Below are 24,516 nucleotides of genomic sequence, written 5' to 3' on the forward strand. Positions count from 1 at the left end.
AACAAGCCGAGAAAGGCATCTACACTTTGAACGCTATAAATTATTTCTCCTGGTCATATAGTTTACTGCCAAACACCATTACTTCTTTATTTCTCACATGGCCAATTCTACCTGGGTGAAAAGTTCATGGCCTCACTTTTCCCACTTTCCAAGCAATACTGGAAACAGAATTCTAGATGACATTTTAAGATAACCATCACTAACACCATAAACACAACTCAAATATTACAGCAGACAAGAATAAGCCCTTATTCAGAGCTACTACTAACACACAGTCAGAAGCTTCAGTTCCAGAGGTGATGCACTATATTTAACCTAGCTTACTGATCTCAAACCGTGTCAGTCCTACAAACCAAACAAAAATCTAGAAGAAAAAAAGCATACTCAGCTGACAGAGAAATTTTAACAGCCCTAGATTCCTGATTATCTAGAACTAGAAACTGGTCCTGGTGAGCCTTTTCACTGTTCAGAGTAGGTCTCTCATGAATGAAGAAGACTATTATATGGGACATCTGGAAAACAGAAGCATGGTACTCATGTAAAACAGGGATATATAGCATAGCTCCTACACGTATTTGATCTCAACTCATTCTGTACCATTAATAGGTACAGAAGAGGGTTTTACCTACATTCAACTCTAATAAACTGCAATATAGCCTTTCAGTTCTCTCTCATGCTCAGTACATCCTGACAGCTGGAAGCTAACTGAGGCTGATGAGAAACGACCTACTTCACCACAAAGGGGATATTTTTGAAAAACACTACACATGCTCACAGGACTTTTTAACCTAGGTTACTCTTCTCTGAAAGATGATTATTTTACCTACTTTTCCCTTTATTCTTTAACTAATGATAATTTGCAGCACAAGCTGTATCCCTAATTCTGAGAAAGCTGAAGCTCTCTCTGGGAGAAATGTTAACCCCAGATATTACCACATCTGTATTTTATCCACATCCAAGAACAAACATGAAGTATAAGAATTAATAAAGTCATTTGTTTTAATCAGATTACTTAGGAAATGATTCAGTATCTAGAATTCTGTCAAGCAACTGAATCTACAGTTTTGTCTTAATTTCAAGTACCGTGCCTATTTTGAAAACAATTATAGAGCCAGGTAGAGATGCATTTATATTTATGAAAGAAACTACCCAGTCATGAACTTCTTGCATCAGCTTGTCAAAGTATTATAGTTTCACTGCTCTGGACCAGGTCTACTCCAGCCTTTTGCAGTGTACAAATATGAAGCACACAGACATGTCTACAAAGTTGCATGTTCACCACCCTCTTGCTACTACTAAATTAGATCTATCTACTGGATTAAAACTGCAAATAAGTACTTGCTAAAAGGCAAATACAGACAAAGAAATATGAATGCAAATATATATTCATGGGTAAGGAAACAATGGAATAAAACACACAAGGGAGAACAACTCTCTAGTCTTTAAAGCTAGAAGAAATTGAAGCACAGAAAACCTGCTATCATTATTTGACAATTTTAGCATTTCATAGGAATAAAACCCTCACATTTTAGAAAGATTTTCAGTAATTACTCTTAGACGTTAAGCTTATTTTAAGTTAAACAAGAATATGGTTTTCAACTTTATACAGTTGTTCAGCATTCAAGCAATTTCCTCAGTTCAGACTCAGTGTTTCTGAAGTCTAGCTAACTATTATGGGGAAATTTGAGATAACAAGCCAAGATTAGCTACTTTGGCAATTTCTATTGCATAGTTTTTGTGCTTTTCACAAGTGCCATCCTCATACTTGCTCTGCATTAACTTTCAGAGTATTAATTAGTTGCTCACACTCAACAACTCACATTCAACACCTGAATCTCCAAACAGAAAGAAATAAAATTTAAAGGAACTCAAGTTTCAGATGCAGTTTCCTTTTGCTTTTAAGGAATTTTACTTAAAAATATGTTCAGCTACACCTGATATTCATTAGCTAAAACTGAACACGGATAATTAGCGATTTGAAAAATTTCCTACAATTCCAAAATAAAACATTTAAATAAAAGCCTTTTTTAAATTATGTGGGTTGGCTAAGCACAATTGATACTGTCATTCGCTTATCTAACCAATTAGTGCTTCTAAAGAATATATTTTATTTGTTCACAATCGGTTATTATCTATGCTGTAATTTTGCAGCTTCTCAGACAACAAATGGCTGTCTTACATCTGGGGAATAAAACACACAAAAGGGTGTTGGTGTGCTGTTTGAATACATGCAATTACTGGTAGTTAAGTTCTAATTAGCATAATTAGTTTTGAAACAGTTTTCATAATAACTGTCAACATTATGTCAATTTAGCTGAAGTTAATGGCATATTTAACAAAGATACACTTACTCATTTTCAGTATTATGCTATTTAAAAGAAAGGAAGAGGCAAAGCTCTTTCTGAAGTAGAACTGTTTTTCATAGACACTGAACACTTCTTATGTTTTTTATCTGTCAGCAATTCAACTTATAAACCAATATTTTATACTATTATCCCCCCCTTTCCCAGTTTCCATAAGACCATTCTTACAAATTAACACTGATAAAAAGGCGATAAAAAGCAGACAAATTACAGATGCTTGCAAGTTCGGTCTTCTGTTGTTTTGGTGAAGGCATTTTACAGGGGGACGCCTGGTTTGGAGGGGAAAAAATCTAGAGGTAAATCCTGTAAAAAAAAAAAAGTAACTAGTATGCTAAAAAGTAGCAATGTTTCCAGTCATACCTAGAGGAAACATTCCTTGACTGCTTAGTAGAAAAGGGAATAACCCATTCACAAAGGCCAGTTTTACAGCTTTTCTAGTTTTGGTATTACTAGAAACTATTTCCAAGTACTAAAAGATGATCCATTATTAAATTAATAGTCATTTCACAGGCATCTTTCACATTTCCAAGAAGAAACCACATACCTTTCAGAGACTGTTTTACTTCATGTTGTGTGTTCATCTCATACAACAGAAGGAATAGCCAACCTAAGCTCAGTACATGCCATAAAGCTGAAATCACACGTCCAGTCTTGACTGAATTTAAAAGCCAAGTGTATTATAATCTCCATGTTTCATTTCAGGAACTTTGTTATAGTGTATTTTCATTATGTGAATATTTCATATAGCAAGTTACCATAAAGTGGTCATGAAATACACTGTCTCAGAAAGCTCTCTGAACTGTGAGAAACCTTTCTTGTGGTACAAAGGATTTTTTTTAATATAAAATAGACAAACAAATTGAAAGACTTCCTGCTCGTTGAAGCAAGAGGTTTTTTGTTTTTTTAAATTAGGAAAAAAACCACCATACATCCACACGAGCAATAAATCAATAAAACCCGTAACAGGAATTTGACACTAAACCATGACAAAGCCAAATCTGAAGAAATTATGTCAAATTAATTTGGGCAAATTATTTTCCTTTCATCTACACATTCATCATAATGTCTCATAGAGACATTTTATGTTTAGGCTTCCATTGTTTTTATATATAAAGCTAAGCAAAAAACGTTAAAATCAAGAATTTAATTCAATCTGTGTCACGCAAAATATCTTTCTGCCTGTAAAACAGGAATTAATTGCTCAGTTTCAGACTTGTTATCATAATTTTAAGCATATCAGCTTATTACAATGAGAACTTAACAAAATTGGCTTTATTTCAATTTATTTTCAAGCATTTTCCAAAAATTCTTCTCACACTAATAAATGGAAAAGTCAAAACAGCAAGTTTACGAATGGTATTTGAAAATACTTATGGAGTGCCAGGGGACTGGTAGAGAACAGGAGAATAACCCCTAAACTTCGAACACTGGGTGAGGCAGCAACTTCACAATAATAACTCGCAATCCATCCTACCCTGAAAAGAGGCTGAAGTCAAGTGAGATGACTGACAGACTAGAGTGAGTGCAAGGAGTCAGATAAACTAGCTCTACCAGAGTTTCCCTACACTCCAGCAAAACCCAGCACTGAATTGCCTTCCAGGAGCACATATTACTGGTCATGGAGAGGAAGAGACTGACCAGACCAATGTGACCCATAAAAACATCCTAAAGCAGAACCACTCCATAATTCAGCTTTCCCTTTCTATTCAGTGTTGAAGACATTCTGCACCTTTTTCCTAATGTTTTTAAGTCCACACTAATTCTATGTGCAGACTCCCATCGTCTGTTTCACCACCACAGAATCTGTCATGGATGATTTGAAATGCTCATGACAGAAACTGAAGAGTAATACAACTATGACTTTGCTACCTCTGAACTGTGGGGAGATGTCACTGCAGTCACAACTTCTTCATGAGGGGAAGAGGAGGGGCAGGCACTGATTTCTCCTCTTAGGTGCCCAGTGACAGAACCCAAGGGAATGGCATGGAAGTTGTGTCAGGCAAGGTTTAGGTTGGATATCAGGAAAATTGGATATCTTCACCCAGAGGATGGCTAGACACTGGAACAGGCTCCCCAGGGAAGGGGTCACAGGACCAGCCTGACAGAGCTCAAGAGGTGTCTGGACAGTGCTCTCAGGCACATGATGTGATTTATGGGGTTGTCCTATACAAGGCCAAGAGTTGGACTTTATGATCCCTTTGGGTCCCTTCCAATTCAGATTATTCTGTGATTCTGTGAATTAAGGGTCCACATCAAATCAAATAAACTACCCACTCATCAAAAAATCAGCCTTCTCCTATACATCTTTAACCCAGTTCTGTGGAGCTACATGGGACTCTATTTTTAATAGAGTCCAACTGCCTATATTGCAGGAGTGAATCATGCATTGCTATTGAACTCTACCTAAAGCAACACCTGCAGCCCATTTTCAATCAATATTCTGTAAAAAATAAAAATCTACCCTTTCCCACAGAAAGGTTTTACACCTGTGAATCAGTGCGAGAGTTTGTGAATTTTTAATAAATTATTGACAGAACAACAAAAAAAACCTGTCTTTTGTACCCAGTTTGCAATTGCAGTGAACACTAGCATGTATCTTTGACCTGTTCACCTGTCACTCTTGTCTATATTGACTCATAATCACTACTCAAATCCATACCAACTGAGTATCAAACCAAGTGAGAATGATTAGTTCTAGTAAAAGAATTAATAACAGGCTAATCATTTTTCAGATAACTGAGACAATACATTTAAAGTAATTTCAACTCAGACTGTTGAACAGCTACATGAAAATTCTTCATAAAAATCTCTTTTACATAAGGGTAATTTCTCTCGTAAGTATGATTAAAAGCTCCAATTACTCAAATCTAACAATAGGCCTACCAAATTCAACTCTGCCCAATCACAGAATCACGGGGAAAACACAAGGAGAGGGAGCAATCCCTAACTTGTGGCCCCTTTTAAGCTAAGACCAGGGTCCTTCAAAAGCCTGACAGCCAAGTATTTGTCAAAGGAGACTTGAGAAGAGCTCTGCCTATGTGACACTAACATTAACCTCCTAAGGAGGCAAGTCTGATCAGCAGCTCCAGATTAGAAATAAATACTTCTGAGAAACCTGCACCTCCAACCCTGTGCACAATCTGCTCAGATCTGCTTAGACAGCTCTTGCCTGCTTTTGCACCAGCATGAAAGAAACTGCAGTCAGGCACAGATAAAAGATGTGGAGAGACAGGAAGGAAGAAGTCTGTGGCAGACAGATAAGCCATAAAACTATATAGGTGATGACTTAAAGGGCCTTAAGAAAGCAAGGCTCACTGAATTTTTCATTAGTCTATTGTTTTTATGACCATTTAAAGTACTTATTTTCAAAATGGTGCTGCATCTTCCTCTTCCTATAGTTCAAGCATCGCAGCAAAACAAAAGCACAATATTGCTAGCAGCATGCCCCCTTAATATCTGTGCAGATAGAAAAATGCCATCAAAATGAAACACATCCCTTTTTAAATTTATTTAACTTCAAAGAAATATTTTTTTTTATTTCCAAATACAGAAAAGAAGAAAAAATGTGGGTTTAATGCAATTTAAATTAATTCCTGACCATTCATCTACTTTTTTTTTTATTTCAATTAAGTAATTCAAATACTTCATTTACAATTAACAAAATACATAGGTTGACACTTAATTCCTTGGAAAATATTAGGGAAATACTAGGGAAAATATTAGGGTTCAAAGTATAGAACTTCCAATAGAATTAAGTGTTTGTAGTTAGTGTGCAGTCAAAAAAGCCGTATCTGCCCCAAAGAGCCACAAACAACACCACCACCAAGCAGAAGCCAGGATTAAAATTAATAGGTGAAGATATGTTGCATTTAAAGTGAAATACTACTTCAGATAGATCATGGAGAAACCAGCCATCTACCTATCAATTTAATATGAAAAAGTGTCACGGTGAAATCAGGGTTCAATATTGGCTGACCAAAGCTGCCTTCAACCTGAATATTGTGTTTAAAAAAATCCAAAATAAATCACACAATAAGCTTCCCCTAGAAAGCAGATATGAATCAACAAAGTTTAAATGACCAACAAAAGGCAGGAGAGGGGAGATCAATAATTTTTTTTCTTTCTTTATACAAGAAATATATTACCATAACTCTATAAAGAATAGTATGGCCTAGTACACAGGACCCTGAATTAAATTTCAACTCTTCTTAAGATATTAATAAACAGAAACACAAAGCAGTAAAATGGACGCTTGAAATCAAAAAGCTGAAAGTTCAAGTGTATGATGTATCTCTGCCTCTTTCTCTTTCCTTACCATTTTGTCCAAAAGACTTCATTAAAATCATGCTTCACACATCTATGTCCTCATGAAAACAAAGTCCATCAGGAAGTGGAAACAGACATTGATAGAAAAGAATGCTCAGTAGAAAGGACAGTCACCTTCTATTGCATACATTTTTTTAAGGAAAGAAATCATTTAAATACAAACAACTATATTAATGCAACATTCAGCTCAGGCTTTATGCAAAATCCAGTGACCCAATTCAGAGTTACTAACACCATAAATGCTATTCACCTGCACTCAATATATTTAGTAACATTGTGTGTAGGCATGCATTACGTACTTTAAAAATGCAGCTTAAGCAGGGGAGATTGGTCCTCAAATAGACCCTGGTTTGATCCTCATCCTCCCACCAACAGACACAGAGACACAGGGTTTTTTTTTTACACTTCTAGCATTGAAAAAAAATTACTCACCAAACTAGCAGTGAGTGAAGGTGCTGACTGTCCAAGTGTTTGGTAGCGCATCCGAACAAGATTAGTGGTTTCTATAGGCTGCCACAGCTGCTGTCCAGTTGAACTGGGAAGCAAATATTTGCCTGTCAAGTTCAGAAAGAGTGAGTTAAAATACGAGATGCTGCAGTTGAGGCAATGCAATGGACAGTTTACTGTAACACTCTTGCCACAGTAAAACATCTTTCACTGCAGCCCTGACCAGAGCTGATTGCAACAGAATTCCTGCCATTCACTTGCTAGTCCTTCACATCATTCTTACACTAGATACAGTTCTCTGTTCTCAAAACTGTACCTTTTTCGTACATAGAAACATGTTTAAAGCAACAACAGATGCAAACATCTAAAATGCTTGTTCTGAACCAAAAGAAACTTAAACTCTAAAAGCTAGTCAAAAATGAAAACAAGAAAAATGTATCAAGAAATATTCCTCCATTTACCTCTTGAAGGAATAAGGTTCTGAATCTGAGGGACAAAGGGAGATTCATTGGAATAAGACACTTAACATATGGAGGATTACAACATTTTGTGGGTGAGGAATATTCTGCTTCTATTCCAGAATTCTTCATAATCTACCTAACATGTATCACTCTGCTCGCAAGACTGTTTATCCAGCGTCCCAAGTAAGGGGAGATGACCAAGGTGCAGGCCAGCCATTCCTTAGGAGTACTCACATGGGGGTCTCGGTGCCTATGCTCTCCACTCAGTGATGTCACTTGGCTGTGGGCAGGAAACCGTGAGCCCAGGGCTACACAGGGTCACACTCCCCATCACACTGTGACGCCACCCAGTCAGGATTGTCTCCCTACAGGTACTAATGAGGCAGACCACATCTCCAGCTCATGAAGCTTGAGCTACAAACTGGCAGCAAGGAGGACGGATATTCAGGAAATTATACTAAGATGACAAGCATGTACCAATACTGTTAATTTCTGCTTACTTTCAGCCACTGTCAAGAAACAGGACAGCAAGCTATATACTGGTCTTAGCAGTATGTCCACCTAAGTTCTTACTTATCTCTGCAAACTATGCAAAAATGAGATAATCACATTACTAAAGCAGCTGACTTCTCTTGGAAAACCAACAAGCTGATGCAAAGCAACAGTTCCAAAGAGTTTTTATTTTTCATCAAATCTCAGTTCAAAACCACAATGCAAGATCTTGACTGAACAGATCAAATTAAAAACATCTCCAATCCACATGGCCTAAACATTAGTTTCCTGAAGTTATTAAACCCCACTGTTGCCACCGATTTGTTTAGTTTTATTAAGTTCAGAGTTGGTTTACCCCAGTTACTCCCCTGTCATCCAAAATGGTTTGTCCCCAGTTGCCCATCATTGTAAACCCTTCCCCTTTTCCAGACTGTTCCCCATCCATCACCCCAATCCTGCCCCCGAGCCCTATCAATCTATGTAAACCCCACCTTTTGTTCCAGTTCTTTCCCTGCCTATCATCCTTTCCTCAACGCCCTATTGATTGTACAACTGTCTTCCCTCCCCCGGGTCCCTACCATTGGTCCTGCATATTGTAATCCCCACCCATAACTCCTCCCTTGCTGCTGTCCCATTGGTTGCTGTATGGGCCGCCCACAGTCCTTAAAACCTGACGCACGGAGGTACCCAGGGTCTCGGCTCAGACCTCTTCCCTGCGATCCCAGCCCCGTACCTCATCTCCTTTCCCTGCACTCGTTGAAATAAATCTGTTCCTGGGAAATTAGAAGAGCCTGAGCACTTCTCCCTTCGCCATAACCCATGTGGCCCTGTGAGCTTTAGAGCCCGAGTGCAGAGGAGCTCTAGAGGTTCCAGGTTGAGCCACGCAGTGCTTGCCTGGTTACCCACTCCTGCCACTGACGTCGGCCAGAGCTAGCCGAGGAGGTGTGAAGAGCCAAGCGGGCAGCGACACCCCACCTCATTAACTTTGTCATCTCAGACAGTGTGCATTGACCATGTGCATGACCACTGGCACAGGATGTTTACCCTGGTAAATTGGCACAGGTCTGCCAAGAAATCAAAAGCCTCAGCTTCATAATTTTATTTTAATAGCAGATCCACAGAGGGGTTCTGAGGCCTCTGAGAAGTGACTGTCTTTGAAGCTAGAAGTTCCCAAGCAGCAGCAAAGAAAGTCTTCTAACACTTTCCAATCAGTCCTCCTAATGTGCTATTGTTCTTCGTTACATTGGTAAAGCAGAACCCATAAACATTCTTTCACCCAATTTGCTAACAGTCTACCCAAGACTAAAAGAAAAATGCACAACCAATCTGTGGTTTCTTGTCCAATTATCTAGGACAACATTTCCCAGAACTGGAAAATCTGAATTAATTTCCCATTTGCTCTCTCTGCCTCTTTCTACAGAATTTTGGTTCCCTTTTCACATAGGCTCCCATAATCCTCAACTAAAAGTTTGCCATAAAAAGCTTAAGGCATTGATTGCAATATACATATCTTTCATATTCCAGTGACATCAATCCTGAAATATAGCAGTGACATATGCAGTCAGAGAGAGCTTTGTATCTATCACCTCAAAAGGTTCCTTCTCATCTAGACAGGAAAAAGAGAATTAAGAAGTGATTGTAAAAAACTAAGTTATACAAACCTTCCATTTAAATAGGTATGTTTTACTTCTTGAATGCTTTCTATATAAAAAGAGGTCTACACGTTTTCTTTCCTTCCTTTTTGACTCTACTTCTCAGACACTGGTAAGATCAAGTTCTCAGAGAAGGGTAAAATCAAACATTTCCTAGTGCTGAGACCCAGAGGTTTCCAGACTTCCAGCAACATCCAGATAGTTCCAAACAAACCATCAGCATAATGCTTCAGCAATACCTATTTTGTCAAGCAGACACACAGTACACATAACTCTTTCAGAAACTCTATATTAATCCACTTCAGAAGCCAGGAAAATTATGTTAAATGATTTTCAACTTCATCACTGTAACATATTATTAGGGCATTTTATCCTCATAGAAATCAATATTTGAAAAGCAGAAAGTCTTGCCCTGATTCCTTCAAGAAAGAAAAAGGTTCATTCTATTGAAGTTTGTTCTAAAACTGGGGAACATTATCACTCTTTAGTTAACAAGTGCACTTTCTCATAGGGCACTGTTGTTTACAATGGTATTCCCCAACATAGGTTTCCCAGTAAAAAAGAAAATTGTAAGATGCTCCCCTCCCACTTTAGTGGGACATAAAAAGGCAGAGATGAAGGATTGATGTAAGGTCATTTACTGGAAACAGCAACAAGATAAGAAAATAAACAGCAACAGCACACTACACAAAAAAAGTATACATGAAGAGAGGGTAATTTACAAGCAAAAATGCTCAACAAGTCTAGGACAACAAAAAACAGTAACAGACAGACCCTCCACCCACCACACCTTCTCTAGGATCAGTAAGAAGCCTCTTTCTTGTTGGTAGGGAGAGAAAGAGACCTTTTCCCTTGCCTCCCCAGCAATGAGACAAGATGGTAACGAATAACATTTGTATCTTGGCCTTGCCCACTCAGCACAGCACATGGCAGCCCAGAATTCTTGGGCTCAGCCTCATCGGCAGCCAGGACAACAGCACACACCACCACACCCAGTACCATAAAAAAAAAAAAATTAGCTCTATCCTGGCCAGAACTAGGACACAGGGCATTAAAACCAGTCTCAAAACCCTCTGTCAGACACTAGACCCTTCCCAGACTGCCCTAATTTTCATTTCCACCTGAGCCTCCCAAGAAAAAAGACAGAAGGCAATCATTTCCATTTAGTACATAAGTTAACATTGTTTTGTTTAAGTCTGGATCCCAAGCCGAAAAGGTTTAAATAACAAGACAATTTAGTCCAGGAGGACAAAGATATATGATAAATAAGGGCTATTATTAATGCTTGTACTTACTTTTTGTTGTAAATGTGCATTCAAAATATGGAGAGCTAATATTGTCTGTACCTTATCATGTGCAGGGCATTCTAAGAACCACCTTTACTATCTGTCCTTTACAGTAATCTATATTTTAGTCTGTTTTTATCTTCCTCAGACATCTGAAAGAAAGTCTAAGATATCTTGATACAGAGGCTAGAGGAGATGCGATCCTACACAACAAGACAATCTTGTACTAAGCCCTTCCTTGAACTGTAATATTTTACCTGACTGACAAGAAAGCAGAGTGGATTTACTCAGTACTACAGTCAGTATCTCCACTGTAAGAATTCATTTAATATTTCATTATTTTTCCTGCACAGTTAGCACCAAGAAATATTTAAAATAATGTTGGGGGTGTCTGTTGAAAAGCTAAATTAGGCAGTAAATACTATCGAAATTGCCAGTGAAATCATGAGCATGTGTGATGCTGGAATGGTCCTTCCTCCCATCTCTACCCTCAACAGGAGCCTTGAAGGTACCACAGTTTTCACAAAATACTGGATTTAAGGCAAGCAGACTGTCTAGAACTCCAATTCTTCTTTTCATAGTACACAGGCTTTTAAACACAGAAATGGCTTACAGGAAATACGCTTTCTAAAGAAGCAAAATTAGCCAGGCCTTAGACAAAAAGATGGTAACAGATAAATCTCTTATCTGAGAACAGCACTAACCTACTGCACTAAACCACTACACAGTAAAACAGTCCCTGCCTGAAGTGAGTTAATCATCAACTCTCCCTCAGTTCCTCCAATAATAAAAAAAATTTAAAATCACCTCATACTGTCCACTCCCCCTTTCCCTTGACATTATAGCACTCCTACACTTTTCTTGCTATAGTTTCATTCATAATTGTATGCATTTTACTACTTTTACATTTTCTTTGTTAACCGTTGAATTTATAAATACCCACACTTTCCCTTGTTAAGTGATTTCAATGCCAGTATTACACAAAAAAATTGAGCTGAAATACATTATTATTTTCACACTGCATTCATGTCTGCCTTCAAGTTTAATGCTCCAAGCAGCTACTTTCCTTTTTAAGTGAACTGATTCATGAGGGATTCATGAGGGACTGAGAGGAAGGCTCCACCTCAACCCTTCCATCTTAATTCAGTATTCTGGGCAGCATATAACACTGCCAGCATCCAGACCATTGCCACACTGGTAGTAATGTTCATGTTACTTTCGTAAGTTATTGATATTGAGTCAGTCACTGATAGAGATCCCCTACTTCTGTCCTCTTAATTCCAAAGTGGTCATTGTTGACTTCGTCCTCCAGTTCCTCTGAAGAAGCTTTGCTGGTATCTTTACTTCCCTTCCTTTGCCTGAAACTACCAGGACAGCCTAAAGTAGCTACACTGGAACTAAAAGCTTCACTTCTCATATCTGAATGCAATCCTTGTTAGTCCAGCACATTTATCAAAACACATTTTCATGAATGGGTTGTTTAAGATGACCATGTAATGGCAATAACTTAGCATTATTTAATAGTATTACATCATCGTTGGTGAACATAGGTAGTACATCACTGCAGTTCAGTGGCATCTTCCCCTTGAACATGTCTCTTGTACATCTAGATTAATTTGTAATGAGTATTTGTTGAAGGATGTAAGAGACAGTCTGAAGTTCCCCTCATCTGCCTCACGACCATCACAAGAACAGAGACTAAGAGCCTGAAGATCCCAGGGGACTTTGTGCAGGGGTTCTGGCCTGGTTGACGTGGATGCTTGCTAAGCAATTGTTTGCAGGTGTGCTTGACCTACACCACAATAGTGATTGTTTGCAGGTGTTTGCTGTGCTGCCACAGTACACTGTCTTAATTCCTGCTGGTGAGCAGGGACTTGTGAAGAGTGGCCTGCTCTGTACCTTACACCTGTTTCTCAGAGCAGTGGGTCTCATCACAATAACCAATAAATCTCACCACCTTTTGGCCAACTGCCCCTCACTTTGAAACAGACTATAAAAGGGACTTTTCTAAGAGAGATCTCCCCATGGAAGAAGACACTGGCTACCCTGTCTCATCTGTTGGTAGCTATAACCCCCCCTTTTTCTCTCTTTTCTTTGCCTCTTTATTCCTCTCTCTCTCCCTCTTTCCCTCTCATCTATCGGAAAACCCATGACGCTGGCACTAAAATAAAGATGCATTATTGCTGTTGTGATTTAAACTGAAATCCCTTGGCGTCCTTTTTGCACTCTGAGATCAAACTAATCTCTCACAATTCCCGCTTGTGCTAGTGGATCGTGACAAAGGGCCAAATAGAATTGTTTTTAATTCTTAATTCTACTGCACTCAGCACATGTGTATTTGTTGTATGACTTACTGTATAAGGACAAAACGACGTGTATAAGGACAAAGTGCCTAAAACCACATACACTTCCACAAAAATCAGTCACAAAAGGCAGGCTTTGTATTATTCTGAACAGAAAAGTCTTTCCTACTGCTGAAGTACTACTCTCCTTCCTCTGTCCCTCCCAATGCATATAATAATAGAATGGCTAAGAATTACTAAATGAGCTCAAATCTAATACCTACAAATCTTCCACTTTCAGTTAGAATTTAGAAATAACTTTGTGTCTGATAATTAAACAATTACATATCATTAAGAAAATGTTTTGGCATCCAAGTAAGATTTTACCTTTACAAAAGTACTTAGGACAGTGTAGATTGTCGTGCTAGAAAGTCTGATTTGTAAGCAGTCAAAAAGCAAAAATAAATACAGAGGAAGTACTGAAAGTTTTTTATAGAAACATTGTTTGTTAAAATATTAGAAGCAGTTTTCTATTACACTACTGCAAACAGAAGACAGGCATATACTTTGCTAAAAAGGGAAAATCTGAATTTGGGCCAACAGCAACTACAGACACAATTAGTCCAAAGCAAAGGTGTGTATATGATTACAGTGTACCACTGACTTACCAGAAGCTAGCATCAATGTGTTTGTGTTAGCTGCTGTGAAATAGTAGCTTTCAAAATAGCCTCTTACCATCTGGACATCGTTAAGGCAAGGGCTGAGAAATACTCATTTCAATTAATTATCTAGTTAAATCCACTACATGTATTTGTGATGTAAGTGTGAGGTGCCTCCGCCCAGGGAGGCAGATTTAGTTTCGGGTAAGCATTGTTATGGTGAGAGGCATGGCTTTAAAGCCCGGGAGGAGAGGATTCCATCCCACTGCCCTGGGGGATGTGTCCCGTGAGCCCAGGAACAGTTGCCCCACCCCGGACCCTCGAGGGGTGGCAGCCCAGGGAGTTCTGATTGGGTTTGAGCCCCTGGGATTTCTCTCTTGCTGTGTTCCTATTAGACCCCGACCTTAAACTCCACCCTGGCTCTGCGTGGTGGTTTGGCATTTAGGGAAAGAAATGGGAAACACCCACGGACGTGATTTCTCTGGAAGAAGCTGCTGGGAGCTTCTTCTGTAATTAAGATCAAGCCAATACCTGGCCACTTCTGAGAACTGACAGCATTTTGCACCACTGAAAAGTGTGTTCACCTCTGTGAAACCACCTTTTAAAAACCCAAGCCCAGGAACTTCGTCCTCTCTCTTTCTGGCCTTAAAAGGTACTAGAACTGTGGTGCGGCTGGCTCTGCTCCCCTGCGGCCTGTGCAGCCTGGGGGTGGGGCCGGGCTGGTCCCCAGCAGCTCCCAGGCAGGGGATGGAGACTGTGGGGCACCCCCCAGGCCGGGCCAAGCTCTGCTGCGGCCTCTCCCGGGAAACCCTCTGGGTCCCATTCCGGTGGGGTGACTGAAGCCCTTCCCAGGGGGCCACCAGTCCTAGGCTGCGCCGGGCCACGGCTGCTGACATCTCCCGCCTCTGGCCCCCACAGACGGCTCCAGACCGAGGACCGTCAGCCCCTCCCAGCGGCTGCCAGGCTGAGGGAGGCACCAGCGAGGCCTGAAATCCAACACTGTGACTGCCTACCAAAGGGCAAGATTTAACCCTTTCACTACACAGATGAGAATGGAGACCTGCATCCCCTCTCAAGGGAGAGAAAAAGAGTGATCAACACACAGAGAGACAACATGAAAATACCAAGGTCAGTTAAAGAGGGAGCTAGGCCTCAAATGGAAGAGGGATGAGGAGATGCTCTAGTAGGCTGAAATATTCTTTTGGTAGGGCCATGGAGATGGACAGTAATTTTCTGAAAATAACTCCTTTAATTCATGAAAGAGTACTGGGGGAATGAAGCTGAAAATCTGAGTAAAGGTACCCATCAACGAAGCTAAGCAGATGTTGGAGTAACTGTGATCCCATGAGACACCTGAACAGAGAGAGAGAGAGATGAGATCTGATGAAGACCCTTTGCCCCCAGGGAGAGAAGAAGAAAACCTCTGTTCAAAGAGACGATCACAGAGACAGATGGAAAGAAACTCTGCCTTTGAATAACTCATCCTTAAAATAATACCCCTTGAGTTCATGGCCCATGGACACACCTCTAGGAGGGCTGTGAAAATGGGAGGAGGGCACAATGGCATAATTTATGCCCAGGTGGCTGCTATTCGTGAAATGAAAAGCCACAAGAAAACTTTCCTGTGGAGAAGTCTCCATGGCATGACAAGAGAAAAATTCTCTCCCCTACAAAGACTGATGAAAAGACTATTGTATAGTTGGGACTGTTTTAACATCCCAAATTTTGTCTCTATATTGTCAGCTGGGAAAGGAAAGGTTGGGTAGAGGGAGGTTTTATTCTTGTTTCTTATTCTTGTAGTCCTGTTAATAACGTTTCTTTATTCCTTTTAAGTTTTAAGCCTGTTTTGCCCTTCTCCTAATCCTTATCTCACAAGAAGAAATAAGTAAGTACCTGGTGATTTTAGCTAGTGCTAAAACACACCACATTATTTGTGCATTGTCTGCGAAACTCAGATTGACGAATCTAAACTACTACATTCTGTCCCATAAAATTCACCACCCTGCTTCTGTCTGGGGCTCTCTGTCTCTGGATCTAAGCTGAGTTTGTTCATGTGCTGAATAAATGTTTTTGTGAGCAGAAGCCCGTCTCGTTGAGTCCTATGGCAGTCACTGCTAACTGTAGCTTCCCTGGACATGATTCTGCAGCCCTGGAATGCAACATGTAAGTGCAAAATATTTTTAAAAATTACAGAAAGCTACATGCTTCTCCCTCACTGGTTTACTCAAAAATGTAACTGATCATCTCAAGGACCTATTCTCTGGACAAGTCAGTCTTGCCAAGCACATTGTCAAGTGGGTTGCTCATTCCACACCTCTTCTTGGGGAGCCTTAGGAGCATGAGCTACCTCAAAGCAACAGCAACAAGCCACGGTAGAAGAGAAAACTACTCTACTGCAGAGTGCTCGGGTCATAAAAATGTTCTGCAAAGAAAGAAAGAAACACAGATGGGTACTGCTCCCTCTTCTTACCTGTGGCGTATTTCCAAACACAAAAAAAAAACCAAAAGAACTGGGTTCATTGACAGGTCTTGATATGAACAGAAGAAAGACTGAAGCCACCACCTGCCACCATGTCACCAGAGTAGCAATGGCAGTCCCAGCATATTACTGGGACTAGATGATAAATTGTCTACACCTGCTGAGCTAACACAATGCTTCTTCTCCAAAAACTACTGGCCTATGGAACTGCATGATGTCCACTGTGTAAGGAGAACTGCAAGTTCACCGGACCCTGTGTCCTGCTCAGACAGGTTGACAGGAACATCAGGATCTACAACCACCAGGGACCACCAGAGAGACCCCCAGGATGGAACAACACATGCATAAAGGGGAGGGAAAATATGTTAATGATTTCAGGGAAATCATTATCATACTCTGGGACAATCAATCAATACATAGGTAAAACATAAACAGGAACTTCCCTGTATTCAGAATGCATGGCTTTGGGAAAAGCTATTCCCCTGTGCATCTGGCCAAATAAAGAATGCTTGTTTCTTAATGCTACATTGGTCTTAAGAACTTTTTTATTTTAAGAAATTTTTGGTAACACCAAAAATTGTGCCACTCACAAACTTCCTGAGCAGCAGGAAGTGAAGACCAAGGCAGCATAGAAGCAACATACCACCACTTTTACCACCACAAGTAAATGAAGCCTCACTCTAGGCTCAGACAGCTGCCCGGTGAAAGGCAGAGTCTCCCACCTTAGTATTTACTAGGTTCAAGTTAGGGCACTTAGCTTTACTGCCTCAAATTGAACTCCTGCAGACATTCCAGTTGTAGGAAATGATGGGGACACTGCAAATTTTAGGGTCTTACTTTCATCTCTGGGGGCAGGGAGGAGGGGTGGAATTAAAGTCCATCGTTCCCATTAGCTATTACTAGGAAATAAAAGAGTGAATGGATTTGAAGTCATCATCAGGAAACTTTTCAATACTTTCCCTTTTTCTATTGTAGCTGCATCAAGTTTTACTTAAGTTTTAAATGACCACCAACATGCAAAGAAAAAAAAAAATATACCATTTTAATAATGTTTTATTTATTGCCCAGAACTTAAAGGAGCATGTTTTGAAAATTACTCAGCTATACATGGTTGAAGTTAATGAACAATGCCACTTTCCCAGTCTGATGCAGGAGGTGAAATTTTCCTTTCAGCCAATCCTCTAAACATTATCCAGGTAAGCCTATAATTACAACTGACTCAATTACAATTTCTTTTGTTACTGTAGAAGAAGCCTTCATAAAAAATCCCATTACACTCACTACAGTTCTTTCACTTTTGATGTATTAAAAATCTCCTAAAATGCTCTATATTTGTACTACTTTCTAAAATCAGATGAAGCAGTGGCACTCTCAGGCACATAGTATGATTCTTTGGGTCATCCTTAGCAGGGCCAGGAGTTGGACTCATTGATCCCTGTGGATCCCTTCTAACTCAGGATTCTACAATTCTATTATTCTGGCTGTCAATGCATGAAATAAATGTGGCCCACAAAGGCAAAAATTGGGGCTGAGATTATGAACTTAAAAAAACCCACAAAAAACCATAGTAGACCTACCTTAAAATTTCACCAATATTGGCAGAATTGGAACTGGAAAAGGACGCATCTAGCTTTGGACCACAAACTAGTAGCATGAAGGCTTAGATCTGTATCCAAAAATACATACATATGAAAAAAAAATGAAGCCTCCATTAACTACAAAGGCATGCAGAATCAAGCCTGTTAATAGATAAATTACCAGGAGTAAGTCCTACATCCCAGAAATAATGGTTCATGCTTGGAACAAAATTCTCTCCCTGAAAGTCATTTAAAAGACAGTACAAAATTTTGCTGATAAGGAAATTATTCAGAGTTCTTTTGCTAACACGTATTCACTGAAGTTATATTGACTATTTGCAATCTATTATTGAAGTACTGTGACAGCAATAAAACATTTGAAATGCATTTGAGATCACCAGCAAATCTCCCTAACCTGTAATTAGATTTGAAGGATAAGGATAGATTTGGGGTTTTCAGTTGGTTTGTTTGGTTGGGTTTTTTAAGTATTCCATACGAAAAATACCTAACTCAATAACACCGTTAGACAACCAGTGACAACAATAAATACATGATAAAAACACCCTACAGACTGAAGTTGTCATTCATGCCACTACTTCCTTACCTCACAACTCCACTGAAGTACAACTCAGCAAAATAATTAGTTGGCAGTATTTATCAGTGAGCTCAGAGACAGAACACTCTACTGCTTCATTTTATTTATCTTAACAACAAATAGATCCTTTTCCCATAATTTTAACATGCAGTTCTGAAACTTATAAACTGCTAGTCCATTCTATAACACAAATATAATATACAGGTATTACTGCACCCCTTACATCCTTTTCTACAGCTTACAACTGTTCTAGCAAAATGTCAAGGTCCAGTTCTATAACTCTGATAACAGTGGGAAAAACAAATATTTAAGTTTCACACTGCTGAACATGATGTTACAAAAAGCACACTACACATGTAGATGCAAGTGATAATGAGACAGTGTTCCTTTCAACATACAGTCAATTTTGCAAAAATGGGAATCCTATACCTGAGGTCAGAGAAAGCTGATACTGGCTGACTTACAACTAAACTATGCCTAGAACATAAAGGACTTCAAAAATTCACTGTTGTTCAGCTCCAACATTATGTGAACAATTGCCTCAATCAGTGGCCAATACTCTCTACCAGCTCAGCATTTAGGGGTTTGCTAATAGAATTCATGGTAAGAAACAAACATCTCCCATTGCACTATGAAGAACACGCCCAGAAACTCATAATTAACATTAAGACGAACATTAAATGGTGTGTTAACGTGCTACTTTCTCTACAGTACCAACTGTGACCCCTTCTTTTGTTTCATGTATATGTTGTTATGCCCCATAATTAAATCACTACATGCTTTCAGTAATTTTTCAAAGTTAAAGTTTCCTAATAGAAAATCCTGCTCCTGTTTTCACTGGAAAACATCTATAAATTTTTTCACTCAAGTTGTCAACCTTTATTCTAAGGATTAAGTACAGGAAATGTTTCTTCCCTCTTCTCAAGTATTTCTCTGTCTGTACATTCAATTTATTACTAAAGCAACTGACTTGGAGAAAGCAAATGCGGTAAAATCATTTGCTTTACAACATCCACTAGAGAGACCACAGGGAAAAAAACAGGAAGACTTAAACCTCTAGGAGTATAGATCATGTCTTCTTGATGTGCAATTATAGTTTATTTATAAATATGCTGCAGTCAGTTTGGCACTAATGAGCTCAGGTACTAGCAACAACAGCACTGCAGCCTCAGAGACCTCAGATTTACTTAATCAGCTGGTTAAATACAAGCATATAGCTAAGTCCAGGCAAGTTCTTTCATCTGTGCTTCTTCAGTTAGACTGCCAAGCATACTTGAGCCAGCTAATTCAACAGCTCTTAGGGTACTCCTTAAGGAGGTATAACTCAAACTTCAGAAATCTAACACAAATACTAATTTTCTCCACTTTTTGTTTTCCCACTATGACAAATGACTCCTAGCAATTTTCAAGCTGCTTTTATAAGTCTCCCAAAGAGGGTTAGACTCTATTTCTCCCTCCTTCAAAACTGGCAGCTTGCAAACATATCTGCTAATTAGGCACTCTATTGCTACAGTTTGCTTTGATCTCAACAACAATCAACTTCTCATGTTCTGATGATACAAGCATGATTAAGCATCAATCGAGGAGTTAAAGGCAAAATAATGAGACAGGAATACAATATCTTCTGTTCTCATCTCAGACTATTACATGGTGCAGACTCCAGACATGTCAAAGAATATGGAAATTATCTTTCTAGGCGCACAGGGAAGTAAAAATCAACTCCACTATGCAGGCTGATTGAAGCCTCAAATGATGAAAGTAACTGACAATGACAAATATAACCTAATGTCATCTCAAACACCAGCGCACTGAGGACCATCTAAAAATGCGTATTTCATAGCAGAATATATTTACTTCATCTGGAGAAGACAGCTTTGTACTGAAAGCATTAAAAAAAAACCCACATTTCCTCAGCCATGTAATTATAGAATAGATTGCTTCTGTCTCTTTCTACTAATTCTGGAATAAGTTTAACACGTGGCATGGTGCTTTAAGGAAACCTTTGAGGAAGGCAACTGAAAAGACTGCCAGATTTGCTTTGGATAGGTAGTGAATGAATGAAGTATGTTGTGCCTGTGATAATACACATGTGGCTGCTGAACATTCCCACCTTTGTAGCCCAGAGCCCAGTGGTGTTAGCACCTGTGCTGGACTGTTACTCTCCCTCTGCTGCCCTTGGGGAGAGTCCTCAGGCAGCTGCAGCTGAAAAAGCTTTCTAAATTGGGTACATCCAGTCCGGACATGCATCACAATGAAAGCCATTCACTGTGATGCATTTGAAATACTTCTGCTCTAAGAGGGGAAAAATGCAAGAAGCAAAATTTCTTATTAAAAGGCACATCTGATAGAGTTTTGGCACTGGCAGTCATTCTTGCCCCACATCCTACAGCACCTCTGACCCACATCCCAGCTCCTCTGACTGGGGACGGACCAATACAGTCCATCAAGTTGTATCCCCAGAGACAGCTATGAAATCATAGGGCTTTTTAGGGAGTGGTGTAATCATGTATTGTATTCATACATTCCTGGTGTAAATATGTTTAATTTATCCCATAACAGGAAGAAATTTTGATTATGTACACAGGAAATACAGAACACTTCCTCTTAGAGGAACACCATTGATAGAGGCCATCATTAATAGAAATAACTCTTTTTTTTTAATGTTGCCATTAAACTAATCACATCATCCCTATGACAAGCAGTTATATATTATGGGAAGCACCCATTCCCAAGGAGGTTTCAAGGTACAAGTCACATGATGGTACAAGTTCAATTTTCCCCATTCGCCAAGTTGTACCAAATAGTTGACACTGTAAGACTTAATGTGCTAATCTCATTTTTCAACAATATTAATGACAATTTATACAGCCCAATGTTTGTGAAAATTCTGCTACTGCCTATTGCTCCTCCATACGAACGGGGAAAACCTCCTCTTCCAAGGCCTGCCAGCACATGCCAACCCATGGATAAGCGAACAGCTTGTTTTTCATGGTCCATAAAGCTGGTGATCTTTCTGCTAATTAGTGTTAGCAGAGTGATGAATCTCTGAAGCAAAAAACAGACTGAGAATTCCCAAATTCATTTCAAATCAACCACAGATTAATTATACAGGAATAACAACAATTGCTGAGCATATTTGGATGACTGATGACTCAGAGGTGGAAAGCTGATCAAAGCAAAAACATTAAAGAAAAAAATATATAAATCACAAGTTTTTTCGGTTTCAGCTCTTCATGATCTGTAGACAATATGTGATCAGAAGAACATGAAGTAATTCCACTAATGTAGAGTGCTGTAGAATCCTTGGATTAAAGATTCTATAAAATGAAATTAGTATGTATTATGTTACCTGTACTTGTGTAAGATCAATATAAGCCTAGCAGATAACAGCCCTCCCACAGTTAGACACAATTAGCCCACCAGGAAGTCTTTTCCAAGTCATTATTGATGAGATAACAGTAAGCAAGATAAGAAGTTCAAACTATACGTAGCTAAAGTGTATTTTTTTCTTTACATATAACAGCAGAAATTATCAGTACAGTATAGAAACAACTGAGTTATCTGCCGCACTCTCAAAAATATGACCTCTGCCCAGAAATATGTTCTAATATCTTTCAGAAGTAGAAAGGGAGATAGCAATCTCCAAATTCTGCAGAGCAACTGAGAAGACAGAACAGGGCTGCATGGCCCATCCTGGAGCAAAGACAGGAGCAGCAGCGGGACATGAAAGTAAGGGCAATTTGTTTTGCTTGTCTGAGTGATTTGCCAGGTAAACCCTCTCCATGGTAAAAGCTCATTTAATTTCTCATCCTTTCACATTACCTTCTGCTATGGATTCTACTTAAGCATCTCTGAACACAGCAAACTAAAATCTGTAGACAATTTAAGCCAAAAACCCTCTGACTATAGACAGCCCTTTGAAGTTTATGGAGATCAAGAAAACCAGCCACCACAGAAAAGCAGCTTTTTAATTAAACATCTTTTCTCCTGATTCAAAACCAGTAAGTCTCAGTCTGTGTACCATTAGAAATCCTTAAGAAGGCGATCTAAGGCTACAGCAAGGGGTATTTAAATACATGTGTATTAAAAAGTGTCTATTGTCCCAAGAATACCAGAGCTGATCTCACCTAGCCATACTTTCCTCTCAATTCCGTCTAGCGCACCTCCAATGCCCTTGCACCCAGACGGCACCAGTATCTCTCTGAAGCAATCTTCTTTTCCCTTTCTATCTGACCTAGGGTTATGAAACAAGCAGCTACAGCTCATCTTTGTGACAGGGCTTAACTTGCAGTTCAACAACCTATGCAAGGATTGTATTTTATACTTTCAATGGCACAAAATTTTAAAGATTCAGTTTACTCTCCAGAAAAAGGGTATGGGAAGCACTGTTATGGGCATGTGTTCATGCAGGAAAGGGGCAATCTGGAGCTGGAGAGAAGTTACGACACAGCAGAGGAGAAAAAGGCAAATACTGACTACAGTGTAAAGTGACCATGTTACCCAAAACTTTATAACCTGTTGGAAACACAACCTTTCAAATTACAAGATTAATTTGTCATAAATTACATTCAAGTTCTTTTACTCTGAGATTGTTAAATCTCATGAATACATATGTTTAGCAAGCACAGTTACGAAATACTATTTTTCATCTTGTCTTTCTGTTAAACAGGACTATTAGCACTTCACAACAAGAACTATTATGGGAGATTTGCTAGACTAATAGCAGGCCACATGCTATTTTCATTCCAAACTTAGTCTCTGTTTTTCCTGAAGTCTTCCTCTTTGGCAATGAATATTAAGGAAAGCAATACCGTTACAGCAATTATATTGAAGGGGTTTATCCAAAATATAGTAGCATGGTGCCTCCAGGAACCCCTGTTCATTTCTTTTATTGGACAAACTTTAATCAGTGGCTGCATAGCAATCTTCAATAGAATGCAATAATAGAATTATTCTCAAAAACATTGATTTCATTTTTCTTCTACTTTGAAAAGTGTTCTTTGTTTGTCGCTGAAAACATGTGGTTGCTGGATTGCTTAAAACTGTGCAATTCAGGGGAAAATATTTGGTTCTAGTTTCTCTGAAGCTGTGTCAAAAATAATTTCAGTTTCTATCCCACCTCTGCAGGTTTCCAGCCCTCTTCTCCCTGATCATCATGATCAGTACATTTATTATTACTTACATTATTACTACTGATGACCAAGTACATCATTCTCATTTTTTCTCATATTCATATATAAAGAGCTTTGTAATTTACTTCAGTCAGTTCAGTATAGTAGATTCTCAGTAACTGTACTCTTTCAGGTTTTGTAAGTGTCATTCAGTATACTGCAACAATATAGATTTTATTTCCTCTTGTACATCCTGCATAACATTCCCCTCCTGTAAAACTCAATAAACTCCATTTATTTGGGATCTATTCCCAGAGATAAAACCCTTATCTATTTACCTCTATTCGTATTCAGCCTTACAGGAATTGAACTATTCTCTTTTATATAAACAAATAAATTTTTTTTGTGTTTGTTTTCATTGTTAATACTGCTTATGCTCTATGGCTCAATAATACTATGTTTTTAACAGCCAAAGGAAAGGTAAAGTAAAACACAAAGTGCAATTCACCTTTCTAACATTTAGAGCAAGCAACACGCTCATAAGAATATTCTTGCATAAGAATATTCTGCAAATTTGTAAGCCAGGAATAGTGTGTCTTGCTTTACTTCCTCCCAACTACTCTATTTTAGGAGTTGCACATTTTTTAACAACACAGGCAGAGACTGAACTGTAAATAATTTCAAAGATACTTTTCCAAACTACTTGCCAATGAACTAATACCCCCTGTTAAGCTAGCACTTAAAGGCATATTAAAAGTAACAAAAGAGAAGAAAGAATAAAGCAAG

General features: G+C 39.0%; 1 protein-coding gene across 1 annotated transcript in view; it reads right to left on the reverse strand.

Moving 5' to 3' along the window:
• Nucleotides 1-24,516, reverse strand: part of MAST4 (microtubule associated serine/threonine kinase family member 4) — a 283,945-nt gene that overhangs the window by 196,652 nt on the left and 62,777 nt on the right. Inside the window, exon 3 of the mRNA XM_058865220.1 lies at nt 7,122-7,243. Within this exon, the coding sequence (XP_058721203.1) occupies nt 7,122-7,243 (122 nt within the window). The remainder of the gene's footprint in view (nt 1-7,121; nt 7,244-24,516) is intronic.

Source organism: Poecile atricapillus, chromosome Z, assembly GCF_030490865.1.
Source record: "Poecile atricapillus isolate bPoeAtr1 chromosome Z, bPoeAtr1.hap1, whole genome shotgun sequence".
NCBI lineage: Eukaryota > Metazoa > Chordata > Aves > Passeriformes > Paridae > Poecile > Poecile atricapillus.